At 47.2% G+C, this 18,500-nt stretch overlaps 2 protein-coding genes across 4 annotated transcripts in view; one reads left to right on the forward strand and one right to left on the reverse strand.

The window, feature by feature from the left end:
* PDGFD (platelet derived growth factor D) overlaps positions 1-18,500 on the reverse strand; it is a 219,727-nt gene that overhangs the window by 103,978 nt on the left and 97,249 nt on the right. The gene's annotated exons all lie outside the window — the stretch shown is intronic.
* On the forward strand, positions 3,961-6,837 carry DDI1 (DNA damage inducible 1 homolog 1). Its single transcript, XM_045482601.1, has 2 exons — positions 3,961-5,305; positions 6,617-6,837. The coding sequence occupies exon 1, from the start codon at positions 3,961-3,963 to the stop codon at positions 5,158-5,160; it is 1,200 nt and encodes a 399-aa protein (XP_045338557.1). The 3' UTR covers positions 5,161-5,305; positions 6,617-6,837.

Below are 18,500 nucleotides of genomic sequence, written 5' to 3' on the forward strand. Positions count from 1 at the left end.
TTTATTGTATTATTGTAAAGCAAATGGAAGAATAGTAAGAAAATTAGTGGTTTAACCTCTGAATCAGCTTTGAAAATCCTGCATCTTTCCCAAGTTGCTTTGAGAATTTCAAGGAACAATTGCCCTGTCTTAATAAGTACTTTTTTTTTTTTTTTTTTTTTTAAAGTTTATTTTTTATTTTTGGGACAGAGAGAGACAGAGCATGAACGGGGGAGGGGCAGAGAGAGAGAGAGACACAGAATCGGAAACAGGCTCCAGGCTCTGAGCCATCAGCCCAGAGCCCGACGCGGGGCTCGAACTCCCGGACCGCGAGATCGAGACCTGGCTGAAGTCGGACGCTTAACCGACTGCGCCACCCAGGCGCCCCAGTACTTTATTTTTAAAGTGATACCAGGCACATATTTCAAGCAAGGAATCCAAACACAGCAAGCTGATATGTGTGCTTAATGTGGTTTAATTATTATATATGCTACATACTAGACATTTACGAAGCTACTCCTTTTTCACAAAAAGACGTTTGCTCTGTAACGAGCAAGACATAGCGCTTTAAACATCAACTGACTTCACTAAGTGACACCATAATTATCTGGATTTTTTACTGCATTAAGGTTTTATCAAGAGGCAAATTATAAAGGGAATTGTTGTGGATTTATTCCAAAAAATAACCTGGGGGCTGTTTAGTGGGCTGGCCTGAAATCAGCATCATCTTTTCTATTTTCTGGGTATTTAGGCTGTACAAGGAGAATCGATTTTCTGAGTGATCGCCCTGAGACCTTGTAGGGAGTCTCACTTATCAAAGGAAGATTCAATTATGTTCCCATACCGTACTTACGAAAGAAGAGAAGTGAGAGAATGTATTCACAGAAACTCGTCGGGGGAAGTTACAAGAACCCCCAGTTACCTGGATTTGTGCACCTAGAGAATTCAGAGCGTCCGTCATTTCTCACCAGGCTGTGCAACAGGAATTTATGCTGTGGGATCATTTTTATATTTAGGCGTATTTATATAGACTCCCGATGATCCCTGAGTTTATTATACAATCAGAGTAAGTTTGTCATTACAGTTTTGAGGGAAGATAATGACACATATGGTATCTCAAACACCCACGGTGCTGAGAGAAATCAAAGAATCAAACCACATATATGTAGTCCCAGAGGCTGTGTTTAGCGTTTTAGATTCCAGGCTGCTTGCTTTGCAACAGAGGCGAGGTCTGCATGAGTGGCTGGACTGGAGGACCCTACGACCCCAGCTAATCCTGACATCCTGTGTGATACTGTGGGGAATGAGGACACTGAACTGGCCAGACCTTGAGGCTTTCGTCTTTCCACCGTGTATTCTCAGAAAAGGCTACAATAGTAAAAATGGCATTAATGCAAAATGCCACCAAAAGTAAAGAGTCACAGCAAGCTAATAGAACACACGGCATGAAGGTTAATTATGTTCCGTGACAAAGCAATGGTAACATGAACAAAAAGAACGTTAGCGTCTTCTTTTGATGTGAACCCTCGATCCTTGCTGCGCCAAAAAATCAAAAGCTTACTCTGCAAAAATGATCTCGCCCACTGTTTATAAAACACAAAACCCTAGCATTATCTCCCTGACAACCAACCGTCCAAAGCTGGTTGGTAGGACGTAGGCTCTGTGCCTTGCTGGCTGGGTCTCACCTTACACTTGTTCTCAAGGTCAGCACGACCAAGGCTGATCTCTGATGACTCACCAGGACATCAACAACTCCAGGAGTTTGTGAACTTAACGTTTTGAGTCAAAAGGCCATCCCTCTCCACAAAGAGTGGAAAATAGCCCTAAGTAATTCACAATTTTCTACAGGAAAATTACAATGCAAGATTCCGCACCCCCCCCCCCCAAACTGTTACAAAATCCTCCTCATCCTGAAGAGCCGCTCCCTTTCCGGTTAAAGGTGTGAAGGGGGCACACTTCTCAGCCCCCGGTTCTCCACCATGTCCACGCCCACGCGGCTGCCTTTTCGCCACCTTTCCGGAAGCCTTCCCGGCCCGACCCCCTCTCCGCATCCTGCATTTGTTCCCCAGACATTATTCACTCCTCCCGAGTTGTGCGGACTTGTCTGGTGTTTTTTCAACCCACTGACTTAGCGTGGGTATGTGTGTGTGTGTGTCCACCTACACCCCCCTTTCAAAGACCGCGGGGTCCTCAACGAACACAGTTGTCACTTCACATTATCGCCGGAACTCAGCTCATGCTTCGCACACGCTGGGCATTTACTCCACGTTCCGATATGAATGAACAGGAGTGTGGAAAGATAATGACAGTCAGAGCAACGGATGAGAGGCCATCGTTTCTCCGAGACAAACGAGGCCAAAACAAAACATTTCTGTAGGCTGATGCAATCTGGAACAAAAGGTGTAGGTGTTCCGACAGAACTTGCAATAAAGAGGCAGGGAGGGACAAGGCCGAGGATGCAGACTACCTTGTGGTTGGTAAGGACACACACCTGGGAGGCAGGAGTGCCTCACTGAAATACGGACACAAAGAGTGGCATTCGAGGACTTCTCCACGGTCACCGTTGGCCCTGGAGGTCCTGTCTACCCTGACCCAGCGAGCCTCCGCTCAGGTGCCTATGGGAGGGAACGGGCCCTCTGTCGGAGAGGAAGCCAGAGACGCCCCCAGAGAGGCATTCCTGACGCGTCTGACTCCAGAACTGATGTCAGGTTGGTTTCCTCGAAGGCGCATCTCGCGCATCCACTGGAGGAAAGGGCCTATTTCTAACCAGGCCTCCATTTGAGAGCCTCCGTGTCACCCACGCATTCTGGTGTTTTCCACTCCCCGCATCCGATGGGTAGACACGTGCCGTCCATTCTAGTCAGGGAACACTCTTGTTCCCCACAGAGCGGGCTGGAGCCTTCCTCGTATTTGTTCCTTCGACCCACAGTCCCCTGTCTGCACCAGCGAGAACCCTTTACCTGGCTCTCTCCCCACCTGTCTCCATGAAGCGTGAGAGACCTCTTCCTTAAGTCAATTAAATGAAATACACACACATACACACACACACACACACACACACACACACCTGCTTCAAATCTTCCCCGCTTCCTTTCTCTTTTTTCTCTCTCTTTCCGGCCCTTCCTTTTTTATATTTTTGGAGGGAGGACTCTTCCTTATTGATAATATTGCCATTCCTTGGACTCACATGTGACTCTATAAACCAGATTCAGTCATCGTCTTTCCAGCCTCACATCCTGCCACTCAAAACCACGTACAAATTTCTCCTATTACGTTGGATGGCTCACGTCCCTGGACAGAAAGCAGGCCGCGTCATGAATTCTGGCTTTTTTAATTCTTTTCGTCCGGAGTGACTCTCACTATTTTTCCCACGGAAAATGTGCATCCGTCAGGACCTGCCTGGTCTCCTCTGGAGCTCAACGTGTCTCAGCAGAAGCCCTTGCCTCCAGTACTGCGATTTCCCCGTTCACCATCGAGCCCTCCTGAGAGCGTGAGGTCATGGAGCTCAGGCACCGAGTCTGACCCCCACCCCACCCCGAGCTCAGGCACTGAGTCTGACCCCTGTCTTTTGCCCCAGGCACACAGGGAGATGCTGGCCGCGGAGGCGACCCGCACTCCCTGCCTGCAGAGTGACAAAGAGCACAGAGACTAGAGCTCTCAGAGGGCCCCGATGAAACCTTTCCTGCTATTCGGGAAGAGCTCATCATTCCCAGAGGACGGATGGGCAGGGCTGGAAGGGCTGGCCTGGGAACCACGCGGCGGGTCCGGAGAGACCTGGCTTCTGGGGGAGCGGGCGTTCCAAGTTCCAAGCAGCACCACACAAACGGGGTCTGGAACACACACGTGCCCTCGAGGTTCCGTGGGGCTGGTGAGCAGTTGGGCCTCCCCGACAAGCGAATGAACGAGAGCCGGGGTACCAGGGGAGGACACCGGTGAGTCCGCCACGCGGCCGATCCCCTGCGCCGACCCGGGGCCCATGCCATGCTGGTCACCGTGTACTGTGTGCGGAGGGACCTGTCGGAGGCGACCTTCTCCCTTCAGGTCAGCCCTGACTTCGAGCTGCACGACTTCCGCGTCCTGTGTGAGCTGGAGTCGGGGGTCCCCGCCAACGAGATCCAGATCATCCACATGGAGCAGGTCCTGGCCGACGACCACAGCTCGCTGGGCTCCTACGGCCTCCGCGACGGTGACGTGGTGGTGCTGCTGCAGAAGGAGAGCGTGGGGTCCCGGACGCCGGGCCGCACGGCCAGCCTGCCCCACGTGGAGCTGGCCGGGCCGGCGGAGCCGGGCACGTCGGGCGGCCGCCAGCAGCACCCCCCGCAGCACCTGCAGCGCCGGGTGCAGCCCCGCGGCCTCAGCTCCGGGGAGAAGAGGGTGTCCGCACAGAGCCTGGACAGCCCTGTGCTGATTCGGAGCATGCTGCTGTCCAGCCCCCATGACCTGTCGCTGCTGAAGGAGCGCAACCCCCGCCTGGCCGAGGCCCTGCTCGGTGGGAACCTCGAGACGTTTTCGCGCGTCCTGACGGAGCAGCAGAGGGAGAGGGCCCTGCGGGAGCAGGAGAGGCTTCGTCTCTACTCCGCGGACCCGTTCGACTTGGAAGCTCAGGCCAGAATCGAAGAAGAGATCCGGCAGCAGAACGTCGAGGAGAACATGAACATAGCGATGGAGGAGGCCCCGGAGAGTTTCGGGCAAGTGGCCATGCTCTACATCAACTGCAAAGTCAACGGGCACCCTCTGAAGGCCTTTGTGGACTCGGGGGCCCAGATGACCATCATGAGCCAGGCTTGTGCCGAGAGGTGCAATATCATCCGGCTGGTGGACCGGCGCTGGGCTGGCATCGCCAAGGGGGTGGGCACACAGAGGATCATGGGCCGGGTCCATCTGGCTCAGATTCAGATCGAAGGGGATTTCCTTCAGTGCTCGTTCTCTATCCTCGAGGACCAGCCCATGGACATGCTTCTCGGGCTGGACATGCTCAGGAGACATCAGTGTTCCATCGACTTGAAGAAAAACGTGCTGGTGATCGGCACCACGGGCACGCAGACTTCCTTCCTTCCCGAGGGGGAGTTACCCCTGTGTGCCAAGCTGGTGAGCGGTGCTGGGCAAGAAGAGTCTTCAGACAAGGAAGCAGTGGATACTATTAAGTGTTCGGTCAAGGATTTAGGATGGAAAAAGCACTGAAATGGGTTATAAATATGCCACCACCTTGAGGGAGCCTCAGGTCCCGGGAAATTCTAAAATATGAGCTCACTGGCCATGTAATCATTAAAAACATGAGTAACAACCAAACCTGGCTTCGGCACTACCTTCTGAGATCCATCACCGTGTAAGTCATGATTGCTTGATCTCGGCCCCTCATCCATTCCCTTATCCCAACGTCACTGAGCCTCAGCCCAGGAAGGCTCTGGAGGTTCCACGTGATTTCCAGAGAATCCATCAAAGAAAATCAATCTCCTCCTTTAGAGACACTGTCCTATCAGATCACAGGGTGGCTCGTCTAAACCACATGCTGTTTGCTCATTCCCTAGAAAGAGCCATCGCTACAGACCCCACAGAACATCTGTAACAAAACAATTTCCAATCAGCACTAACAACTATTTACATTAAGAGAAATAGGTCTATTTTCACAGATGTTGTTTTCTTTGGGAAAAGTCTTAGAAATGGTGAGCCAGTTACACTCTGAAGTTGATTAATACTTACAAATGTCTGTTTTGGACAGTAGAAAGGCAGATTTCCTCATATTCTATATCTTCCCTTCCAGCGGACTCCCCTGGAATCATGCTCACTGCACTCTGCCCCTAAAGGCTGTTTTGCCACATTTGAGAAAATGGAATTTTCTCCTAGGAAGTCTAAAATAATGCCCCTTTCCCTTGCATTCAAAGAAACCCCGGTCATAAAATGAAGGCCAGCAAGTAGATTTTTAAAATTTAATTATATGGTGCAACTTGGAAGGCTAGTGGTTGTGCTGTGGGGCCAGTGGGAGGTAGGAGCAGGCAGTGGGCCACATCCCTTAATACTCATTTCAACTAAATCATCTAACAAAAAAAAACCCCAAAACCCTCTGTTTTAGGGGTGCCTGGGTGGCTCAGTCGTTTGAGCTTCTATTTTTGGTTCAGGTCATGATCTCATAGTTCATGAGTTTGAATCCCCACATCGGGCTTGCTGCTGTGCGCCTGTCAGCGCAGAGCCCATTTTGGATCCTCTGTGCTCCTCTCTCTGCCCTTTCCCCACTTACACTCTGCCAAAAATAAATATATATTAAAAAAAAAAAAAAAGAACAGTAGATTCTAAGTCAAGAAATACATGTTCTGATTCTAGCTCAATGGTACTTAGGCATATCGGTTCACATCTGACACAACTCAGATTTCTCATCAATAAATCACTTTGGAGCAGAGAGCCATTGTCAGGTGCCCGGGCTTCATTATGATCTAGGGCACTCTTTACATTAAATTAAAATTTCCCAACAAAATCTACAGCCACTGAAAGCATTTCCCAAAAGTTACAGGAAAACAAAACGCTCCCTGTCATCACCATATGCCTTTCTTGGTTGGCTGCTTGGTGACACCAACCATCTTATTTCTAAAGAGTCACCTCTTCCTTCCAGACACCTGTTCACCGCCTGTTTTCTTCTTATTAGATGTTCCCAGGCTCAGATGCCTCAACCTTGTCTGCATTCGCGCCAACAGCAGCATCCACTGAACTGCTAAAAATGAGCAATGGACAGACCTCTTCTCGACTTTTGCTCCTAAGTACTCAGCAAACGTAACTAACAAAAGGAAGAAATTCAGAGTAAAGTCAGGGATAATCAATTAAATGCCTGTGATGAAAACTGACTGAATAAATACAATGAATCCTTCACTGATAAAAATATGCGTGTTCCAGGGCGCCTGGGGAGCTCAGTCAGTTGAGCGTCCAACTTTGGCTCAGGTCACGATCTCACGGTTTGTGAGTTCGAGCCCCGCGTCGGGTTTGCTGCTGTCAGTGAGGAGCCTGCTTGGCATCCTTTGTCCCCCTCTCCCTCGGCCCCTCCACCGCTCACACACATACTCTCTCTCTCACTCTCTCTCTCAAAAATAAACATTAAAAAAAAATAAGCACATTGCTCAGCAGGTTCTACAGGGTTCTGTTTTCAGGTCCGAGTGTCCTGAGTGCATGTCATGTGGAAATGCTCGACATAAAAGTTTGGTATTTGGCCTATCAGGATGTCTCACCCATAAAAACCAACCTGAAAAACATCAGACCTTTAAACTAAAAGGTAGTTTGCACGATATCACATCCCAACATACCCACCTTGCCTTCTTGGAGGAACATCCCTTCCAAAGTAGCTACAGTGACCCAAGACCAGTCTCAAGAATAATTCTGTTTCTGATTTTGAACTGAACTCTACTATTCCATAACTTCCAATAAATAGGTCTTCAAGTTTCCTTCTTCCAAGAACATATGTAATTAATGTGATTTCTCTGGCATGAAATAATCCTTTGAATACATGAAACCAATGTCACTTAAGTTTTAACTTAATTCTTTTAGCTGTTTCTCACAGCATAAGTTTGGACCCATGTAAAAATTTCTGTCATGTTCCTCTGGACATAGTCTAGCTTCTAAAAATATTACTTGAGTAAATGGGTTGATAAATTAAAAATACTTTTATTGAGCTAAAAAGCAATGATCTCCAAGAGAAATCAATAAGCAGAGTGGATGAATTAAGCAGTGTCCTTCCTGATTAATTTTTAACATCACTGTCTTTCAAATCAGATAGGATTTTAACAATTAGTTTCCTGGATCGAAATCCTGACTCAGTCCTGTGTGCACTTGAACAGATCCTTGTCGATTAAATTTTAAATGGATTAGTTTTAGGAAAAGGTTACATCTTTTGCATGTCTATCAAGTAAATTAGATGCTATGCAATGTGCCTTCACATATGACTGCCTTTAATCCTCAGAATAAATCCTCAAAATAGTCACCAACCGCATTTTACAGATGAGACATTCAAGGCTCAGAATAATGAAACATTCAGATATCCAAAGCTTAGTGTTCTTTAAACTCTTTCTTGACGACAATCTACTTTTTTTTTTAATGTTTATTTTTAAGAGAAAGATAGCGGGGGAGGGGCAGAGAGAGAAGGAGACACAGAATCCGAAGCAGGCTGCAGGCTGAGAGCTGTCAGCACAGACCCGAGGCAGGCTCGAACTCATGAACCACAAGATCATGACCAAGTTGAAGTCAGACGCTTTGCCTCCCAGGTGCCCTGACAATCTACATTTTAGATTGCGACTCAGTTTCACATCACACGCACACACACGTGCACACTCACACACGTAAGTCTATTTTTCCGAAACGAAAAAATTCTTGAAATAATATGAAATGTTTTACCCTTTCCCAGGCTATTACTTCGAAAAAGTATATTTTATTACTTAAGAAAATACATTTAGACAGGTCCCACTAATCATCTCACCAAGGTATCCTGACCCACAATGTGAAAAAACCGACCTGCCGGCCTGCTGACGTCAGGTCTTTCTGATTTCAACCTCCTTGATGCGACACATTTGAGTCCTAGCTACCAGTAAGAATTGTCACAAAATGTCACCAACTCGGATTCTTGCTACTGGACGTGAGTAAGCCTTGTAAGGAAGACGGAGAGTCTCATCTTGAATTTGCATATGACTGGTGACCTGGGCTCCCCCCCTGCTTAAAGGAATGCTTGCCAAATGCGGATAAATGACCCCGCTGCTCTGCAAACAAAACGAAAACAAAATCTATGGAACTTAAACACCACCTGGCAGAAAGGACAACAGAGGAGCAGTGGACAGAAGAGGGTCAACAATTATTTACTGAACACCCACAGAATAAGCACTGAGCCACACTCTCACAAACGTGGACGTGTGCGAGTCATTTCCAGACCTCGAGGGGAGCACAGCCTGGCAGAGCCAGGGGAAAGACTTGTGATCAAGTGAGCACAGAAAGGATGGACGTGTAACGTGTTGGTGCAAATGAAGGAATGAATCTTATTACGGGGGGTATTTTTAAAAGAAAAAACAAGCCACTGAGCGCACTCGCAATATGTCTAAAATGACCGACACCGATTCTGGACAACAAACCTCCTCTCCTCCTACAGTTCAGGCTGCTAACATACAACTTCTACAGCGTCTGCTGTTGGGAATTATCGACTACGGGGAATGTACTACCTGGAAAACGAGGAACAAATCTTCATTTTCCTTCTTCCGGTTAGAAATCAGGATAAAGCACGCCACTTGAGGAAGCTGACCTAACCCTGTTTAAGATGACAAGCCATTTAAAGAAATCCATTAATCCCTTGGTTTCACCTAACGTCCACGTAAATGCCCGTTTTACCTAAAAGGAAATCACTATTGTCGATGAGCATGCATTTCGAGAAGGCAGTAATGCATTCTGCTGCAGTTAAACCAGAAGACTGATGACTGAGATTTGGAGAGCACACAGCCTCCATTTTTTTCCTAAAGCACCAGGTCGTAAAATTTCTCTTGTTCCTAGGGGAAAACCCACTCCCCAAAAGAAAAAGAAACGGGTGTCTGCATGTATGAATTCCTCTTCACTGCAGGCATTAAATGTTGCCCTTTATTTATTTATTTATTTATTTATTTATTTATTTTTAATTTATTTATTTTTGGGACAGAGAGCGACAGAGCATAAACGGGGGAGGGGCAGAGAGAGAGGGAGACACAGAATTGGAAACAGGCTCCAGGTTCTGAGCCATCAGCCCAGAGCCCGATGCGGGGCTCGAACTCACGGACCGCGAGATCGTGACCTGGCTGAAGTCGGACGCTTAACCGACTGCGCCACCCAGGCGCCCCAAATGTTGCCCTTTAAAAAAAAAATGTTTATTTTTCAGAGAGAGAGAGAGAGAGAGAGAGAATGCATGTGAGCGGGAAGGGGTGGGGGGGATTCTAAAATCTTACTCTACTAGCCCTTTGTTGCAAGGACCTTGAGATGAAGAGGAAAATTCATTTAAATTTTTTTTAACATTTATTTATTATTGAGAGACAGAGAGACACAGAGCGTGAGCAGGGGAGGGGCAGAGAGAGGGGGAGACACAGAATCCGAGGCAGGCTCCAGGCTCCGAGCTGTCGGCACCGAGCCCGACGCGGGGCTTGAACTCACAAACTGTGAGATCATGACCTGAGCCTAAGTCGGTCGCTTAACCGACTGAGCCACCCAGGCGCCCCCATTTACAATTACATTAATTCGCATATTCTCCCTTCAAACCCATGTCAAGTCTAGAGATCCAGTGAGTCTGTCAGTCAGAAAGTATCAATGTCTTGCATGCATCAACATCACTAAAAATTCAATATATTTTTTCAAGAGTCCAGCCACTGCCCTATGTCATGCAGAGACACAAGGAAATGTGATAGTCTGAGCCTTTAAAAGTTAGAAGTCAGACGAGCTGGAAAAAAATGCCAAGTAAATGATTCAAAAAAAAATATTCCATTCGGTGCTGACTCGTGACATATAGAACATCAGTGCAGGGGATGGTCTCCCGCGCCCGATCTGAGCTGCTGACCGCAACAACATGGCAGAATCTCTGGGAGAAAATTTTATCAAGCAGCTACTGTGTGTCAGCCACTATCCCGGTGCTGGATGTGCAACAGTTTTTGCTGCTCAACCGGTACTTGGAGCTGCAGCCAGGCAAACAGGAGAATCTGTCCCCTCCTCAAAGATGAGTCATTCAGTGGCGAGGTGACCCAGCTAACCAAAGCAGTTCTCAGGGCGAACATCAAGGTGAAGTCTGCGGTCTGCTCTTGCCTTGACCCTCGGCGGGTGGCGCCGTGCCCAAATTCCTTCCTGGTGCGGGCTTAGTCTCCCAGCACAGTTTGACAGCTGTAAACAGATACTGACTGGGCTCACAGGACCACGAACAACAGCAATGCGGGCACAGGAAGTTAACTCCTAGAGATGAGTCAGCGGAATGGAACACTGTCACATACTTAACCTCCAGGGAATAAGAAGTGGGCTTCTCCGGGCCAACCAGATGGCAATTCTACAAATGTTTGGGGACTGTGAAAACCTGGAAAGGGGCCCAAGTTACTAACGAAAATCTAGCAGGTGCTGGGATTTTCCAAAGCGACAATGATCTTGTTCGTAATGTTATCTTTGGTATTCGGTATTTTGTACAAGGCAAAGAGTACCTGCTTTATAGATATAGATTATATGAATGAATAAATGGACCAAGTCCCACATTTATTAATAAGGTGATGCAGAAAAAGTGTGACTTTTTATTTTTTATATAAAATATTTAAGGTAGGTATGACTAAATTATACATAGTCAGATTACCTTTGTTTTTTTAAAAAAAAATTTAACGTTTTATTATTTATTTTTGAGAAAGAGAGAAAGTACGAGCAGGGGAGGGGCAGAAAGTGAGGGAGACACAGAATCCGAAGCAGGCTCCAGGCTCTGAACTGTCAGCACGGAGCCCGACGTGGGGCGTGAACCCACGAACTGGGGGATCGTGACCTGAGCCAAAGTTGGAGCTTAACCGACTGAGCCACCCAGGCGCCTCTAGACGGATTATCCTTGTATAATTAGAATAAATACGTTCTGAGTTAACAACATGGTTGATATTCACATGTACAGATTTAAATGTAAGTGATCCAAGGAGTAAATCCTTAGGGTGCTTTTAATCTGGGTAAGTTGCCAACGGTTGCATTCCAAGGACAATCTAACTAGTTGGTTTGTGTGGCCGAATCCCACCTTCGTGAAAACCAACAGTCTAACCTCATGGCAACACCCTGCATTTCAGGGAAACCAGAACATCTGGTCACCCTACAAGGGTTGGAACCGGATTTTTAATGTAAAGCACGAGAAAGAGCATACTGTGGACACCTCCAAACAGGATGCAGATTTAATGGGCCTGAATGATCGACGACCCGTGTTACCAGCATATGTCCAAATATACCTTGAAAGGAGAATGTCCTAGTCTATTTGTGGAGGAGAACTAACCCTATTTAAACTGATTCATCAAATGCTTCTGGACCGGAAAATGAATCATTTAATTTTTTTTTTAATTTTTTTTTAACGTTTACTTAGTTTAGAGAGAGAGAGAGAGAGACACAATGCAAGTGGGGGAGGGGCAGAGAGAGGGAGACACAGAATCCAAAGCAGGCTCCAGGCTCCGAGATGTCAGCACACAGCCCAACATGGGGCTCGAACTCACGAGCTGCGAGATCATGACCTGAGCCAAAGTCGAATGCTTAACCTACTGAGCTACCCAGGCACCCCGAAAATGAATCCTTTTAAGTATCATAAGAAAACCACATCTTAAGTACTAAAATACTTTAATGAAAGAACCCTAAATATTTTTTCAAGAAAACCCACAATACAACTGAAGGTGAGGAAGCCGCTTTAATTGTCAGGACCCCTTAGAAGTGGTTTATGTTTACACCACTATAAAAATGAAATCAATGGAAATGGATGTCAGAAAATAGGAGCAAAATAAATATTTCAAATAATTATGAACTTGGATTATGCTGAAGAAGCCCCGATAAGACAAAATTATACCATTTTTCACCCCGAGAGTAAGATTAGTGGTGGAATGAATTTAAGCCTCAAAGTAAATCCCAGGTTGGGCATTTTCAGGGACTGTCTGAACAGAGGAGCGGAAAGGACGAAAAGGAACACAAATAATGATGTTGCCTCCACATTTATTTTAAGTCACCACGTAACTGGCAGAAAGACAAGATGCACTGAACAGAACGTAAGGTAGGACTGCACAGCGGGAAACCAGGAGATTTTGGACACAAAGTTGTGCTTACGGACAGCAGATGATGTCCAGAAGCAGCAGCTTGGCCCAGGATGTGGTTGAGGGGTGGGAGAAACACGGGGGGACCCCTGATCCGGGAGAAAGTTGTAGAGAGTTGGGGGCTGGGCGGAAGGAGAGGGAGATACCACCGGCCGATCACACTGCCACGGAAGCAGAGGCGTGAGAAGGTTCCAAGGAAAAGAGGTCAGCCACTGAGGCTCAGTGTGCCAAACAACGCAAAGAAAAGCCAAACGGCAAAGCGGGACCTTTCCCTCTGTCACCGCAAGGACAACAGAGCCTGTGACAGGAGTGGCTTTCACAGACCTGAGCGGTGTGGGGGGAGCAGATGACTTCCCCAGAGCACCAGCAACATGCGGACAAGGACCTTGTCTTATCCGAGAGGCCCATTCTTCACTCCCTGTTTAATCACTCCCCTTCTGACCCACCTCCTCAAAAGTTGAGAGCGAAAGGCTGTTAAGAGAAATGTTCTATAAATATCCCGGAGCCAGGGCTGTAAGCTGTATTCTACCAGGAACAACTGCATCAAGTGAGAGCAACAGATGGGCAGTTGGGGTAAAACAGAAACAGAGATCTCTGCTCAAGCCCTGCCACCTGCTATCCCTTGGCGTCCGAAGCCAGGAATGACGGAAAACAATCTCGCTGATTGGAGATAAGCCGTAGGAGTTTACATATGGCGAGGTCTCCACTGTCAAAGCCTCATTATGTAATGACTCTTAAGTGCCTGGTCTCAGGTTCTCTTCATGGACGCGAGGCACAACAACACGGCTTGGCTCTTTCTCTAGGTGGTCAGTAAGTTTCACGAGAAATGCAAAAACCTTTCCGGGCACCCAGCTCTTCACCATGATTCAAGCTCCACTGCTTTTGAAAAACTCATGCCGCAGAATTTCCAAAAGAACAGCGAGAATATACTGTTAATTGCTTGATTTTTACATATTTCGATGTAGAGCTACTCCTAGAAAGGCATGTGTGGAAGTTTCACATTTCCATGTGCACTGGAACTTTCCATGGCTTTGTGAGGCTCTAAAAACCCTGGCAACCAACTCAATAGATGAGTTTAGGTCCTGGAGGAAGTTAAGAGAATAGGGCAGCGATACAGCATCCTTTAGCTGAAATGCCAAGGTCACGAGGTGAAGGTGACCGGTCAGGTTAAACGCATAACGTCCACTAACAGGTGGCCAAAATGACTCTAGTATGTAGCTCAGGTAAATCTGCTTGGTGAGTGACAGGGATTGAGAAGCACGGCCTTATTTCAGTCTCCCAAGATACACATGAATAATCTGGGCCACACTTTCGAGGACGACTATAGCTTCCTGGACCCCCTATGTGGAGGAGTCCCCAGTGAAAACCTGTGGGTACTGTATGGAGGGAAATAAAGAAATCACATTTGGCTCTAGAAGCCAAAGGAAGCAGACGTTTCCTGAAGAGCAGAGGGTCCCACAGTCCTGAGAGGTTAGGAAGAGGGCTGAGAATTCAAGGCGAGATTTGGCAAGACGGAGGTCGTCGGTGACTTGGGCAGGAGTCGCGCGTGGGTGCGGTGAAGAAAGAAAGGTTCCTCGGAGGAGGTCCAGGAGTCAGCTGGCGTGAAGGAGATGGGGAGAGCTAGATCCTGAGAGCTCCCTCAGGAAGGGGTTCTTCCAGGGAAGAGGGCCACACCATCGTGGATGAAAGGGCCACAAGACCAAGTGTTTTACTATGGAAGTTACTGGGCGTATTTACATGTTGATGAGAATACTCCAGGGTGGGGAGGAAAATGAAGAAACTACAGAACAAGGGTAACCCAGCACCCAGATCCTTGTGCCTGAGGGGCAGTGGAGCCCGAAGAACAGGAATTTCTGGCTTGGGACCACATCAGGCAGATCGGACAGCCTGAAGACGGCCGCTTATGCCCTCTTGTCTTCTCCTAACGACCTCAGCAAGGCCACGAGCAAGCTTGAGATGAGGGCAGGGAGCTGGGGAAAGACCTAGGAGGGAGGGCACGGGTGAGAGAGTCATTAGTCAGAGAGGTAGCTGAGTGCTGGAGCGACCCCGAAGGCCCACTGAAGATTCCGGGTCCAGGATGAGAAAGAAAACCAGCCGTGCTGATGGAAGGCGACACTAGACAGAGGCTGTGCCTTTGGAAGGGACCCTAGACAGAGGCCGTGGACGTTCTGGTTCCTGCGCCCATCGTGCTGGGCTCTCTGGGCGCTCTGTCCCCAGGATAAAGGAGAAGGTGGTGCGCCCGTCCCGCTGGGAGGCAGCCAGCCTTGCGTGTGGCCCCCTGGGTTGACTACAGCTTCCAGAACCCTAGGTGGGGGAGTACTCAGTGTCTGTTCACCTGCGCCAGAGTCCTGAAGGCAAACGGCCACCCCTCCAAGCGCCCCCAGTGCCCACCCTTGGGGGCACATGTAACCAGCAGTGCCCCCACGTCTGAGACTCTAACTGTAACCGTAGGTGTCGGCATCAGGGGAACCAGACGCCCATTTAATTCACCACCACTGCTCTACACCCCCATCCCCCAGAGCAGTTTTTAGACAGAAAATGGGCCGCGCGCCAGGCCACACAAGCAGAAGCTGGGTTTGCCCTTGTTACTTCGTCAGGCCCGAGAGGTACTAACGAGCGGCCCAACAGGCTACAGATGAAAGCCAGGAACGGGGACAGCCGGCACAGGGTGGTCGGCAAGCGAAAACCCAGCTCTCCGTTATTACGGAAACCGCTGTCATGAGCTATCGTCATAATGAAACAGAAGTACAGGCCCAGGAGCAGCCAAAAAAAAAAAAAAAAGTTTGGTATTCAGGTATCGCCAGGACGGCATTAAATAGCATCCCACTACCATAAAACGGGAAAAATTAATTTTAATTGTATTGACCACAAGGCCTCCAACATGAACTGAGAATTAGTTGACAAGGACAGGGCAATAATTAAAGGCAATATATCAGATGCCGCTCAAATGATCAGCGGGGGGCTTTGGGCATCACGGTGAGTGACCTTTCTAGTTGACACGTTCATTAATGATGTGTAGGAGGAAAGCCAGCATGTGACCAGGCTTTCCAAAACGATTCCACCTTAGGAGCTATTCCAAAGGCGAGCTGCCAACATCACGGTAATAACTTAAGTAGAAGTGAATACAAAGGTTCTTGGGAAGACTGAAAATTCAAGACAGGCAATTATACAGTGAGATAACAGAGGTATATGAGGAAAGTCCCAGGTCAAAATATTAAAGGGTGGCAGGATGAAGGGGAGCGGACTATTCTACCCCCAAATCTGCCACTTTGACATACTGATTATTTTTAATTAAAGTTACTTAAGAAAGAGCCAGAGTAAGAAAAACACCCTGACCCTCCTTTGTCCCCGTGAAGCAGGAACTGAATCTCTCACGTGAAAGGGACCCTCCCTGTACAAAGAGGATAGACGGCATCCCCATCACCAGAGATATGGGATTCGGGGCTGAGAAGACTGTACACGGAAACCTTGTTGCTTCTTTACGCATTTGCTAGCCTTCACCCAAACTTCTTGGACTTGTCAATTCTTCGCGAATTTACCGTTTCCTCGTCCAAAAGGTGTAACAGCTGCCTTCCTCGGTCACTTGTTCGCATCTCATGTTTTTATGGGCCTCCACATATACCGAATTAAATTTGTTTTCCTCTTGTTAATTTGTCTTCTGTCTGATTATTAGACCAGGCAAAGAACCTAGAAGGGGAAACGAGAAGAGCTTTCCTCCCCTACAATGGCGACTCCCGGGACAACCCATAGTTCTATTACTGACATTTAGTGAATAAAAATGCCTGCCAGATATTATAAGCACTATTCTTTTTTTTTTTTTTTTTAATTTTTTTTTTTCAACGTTTATTTATTTTTGGGACAGAGAGAGACAGAGCATGAACGGGGGAGGGGCAGAGAGAGAGGGAGACACAGAATCGGAAACAGGCTCCAGGCTCTGAGCCATCAGCCCAGAGCCCGACGCGGGGCTCAAACTCACGGACCGCGAGATCGTGACCTGGCTGAAGTCGGACGCTTAACCGACTGCGCCACCCAGGCGCCCCTTATAAGCACTATTCTTGCACCTAGAGAGTGTAATCAAACATGGCGCAAGTATACAAATAGTCATGGGCTTTTTTTTTGTTTGTTTAAAAAATCTTTTAAACATTTTTGTATAAATTTTAAACTGGACTTAAATCCCCGTAACATAAAATTAACTCTTAAAGCGACCAATCCAGTGGCAATCAATACAGTCACGCCGTGGTTACAACCACCACCTCCATCCAGTTCCGAGGTATTATCGCCTCTCGAAAAGAAGACCCTGGGCACATTCGGCATTTGCTCTGCTCCCTGGCCCCCAGCCTCCTAGCCTCTGGCAACCACCAGTCTGTGTCTGTCTTCATGGATTTACGGGTTCTGTACGTTCCATCTAAACAGAACCATACGCTCTGTCACCATGCGGCCGGGCTTCATTCACTTAGCTGAGAAGCATGTATCAGTATTCACTCCTTGTGGCTGAAGCCAGCATGCTTGTGAATGAACCACGTTAATTTCCAAGCGCCCCCTGGACCTACCTCCCAGTTCTGAGTGGCGACAACATGGCAGAACCCAGCAGCAATCCACAAAACCTAGGATCTTCCGATTAATAACAACTCCTAAGGAAAGACCAGCCCACAAGAGTTTATTTTGCTAATTTTACTACAAGGGATCACTCAAGAAACTGACGATGCTACTGTTAGAAAACATTCCCTTGAGCGACATCGTGATCTTTACTAACGAGACAGGCTACATTAATTTCGATGTTCTTATTCACTGGCAGAAACACAGCGAAGTAATTTATGAGACAGAATATCGGTCTTCATTGTAATTTTCCAGGCTAGGACTTTAAGTCATACTTTCTTCTGTTATTTGGCTTATATGCTTATGATTTAATTGACCAGATACCCCCTTGCTATGAAGTCTGGAATGGTGAGCTTCTCTTAAAAATCTCAGTCCACTGAACTGAAGTAGGAGAACAATTTCCTAATGATGCCTTTGAGGAAAAAGTCGGTGCTTTTTCTACTGCAAGAGTTTTCAGAAAGAATACTAAGAAGTGGAGATCCCATTTACAAAGTACAAATTTTCCTCTGAGGAGACGTTATTTTGTTCTCTCTTGTCCTTCAGATAGTTGGGTAAAAACACTATGCAAAATAACTGAAAGTTCACTTTTTGCTGTGTCTGTTTTTCTCACAAATGTGTAGTTTGAAATTTGTGGTCATTTTATTTACTCACTTAATTTAAATGAGATGGCAATTCCTTCCTGCAGAAACTGATCGCTGCCCAAAGAGCTTTTAGACTGCAGTTAGCTTATTACAAAAATGCTCCAGATGGGTATACTGTTCCTATGAAAATGGGTTAAATAGCTGTAATCGCTATAAACTGAAGAGAAATTATTTATATCTTGCGACATAAGTGCAGTCATCTATAAAACTAAAACTACATCCACATAAAAGTAAGCTTTTTGTGTGCCACATCAGTTATTTGGTACATAGTTTGGAATAGAAGGTACAGAATGAGAAGTGCATATAGTCAACAGAGCGGGATTTTATAAACGCTTGCATAATCCAGAGAGATCAAACGAGACGTGATGCTGAGACCCAACACAACACATGCTCAATGTAAAATCTGAGGAATCCATAAATGCGGATGAAACAATGGCCCCAAATTCCCGAGGCTTGTCCTCTGTCACACGACAGAGATCAGGGAGATTTGCACGTGCGGGAAGAGGCAAGACAG

The sequence above is a fragment of the Leopardus geoffroyi genome, chromosome D1, assembly GCF_018350155.1.
Source record: "Leopardus geoffroyi isolate Oge1 chromosome D1, O.geoffroyi_Oge1_pat1.0, whole genome shotgun sequence".
Classification (NCBI taxonomy): domain Eukaryota; kingdom Metazoa; phylum Chordata; class Mammalia; order Carnivora; family Felidae; genus Leopardus; species Leopardus geoffroyi.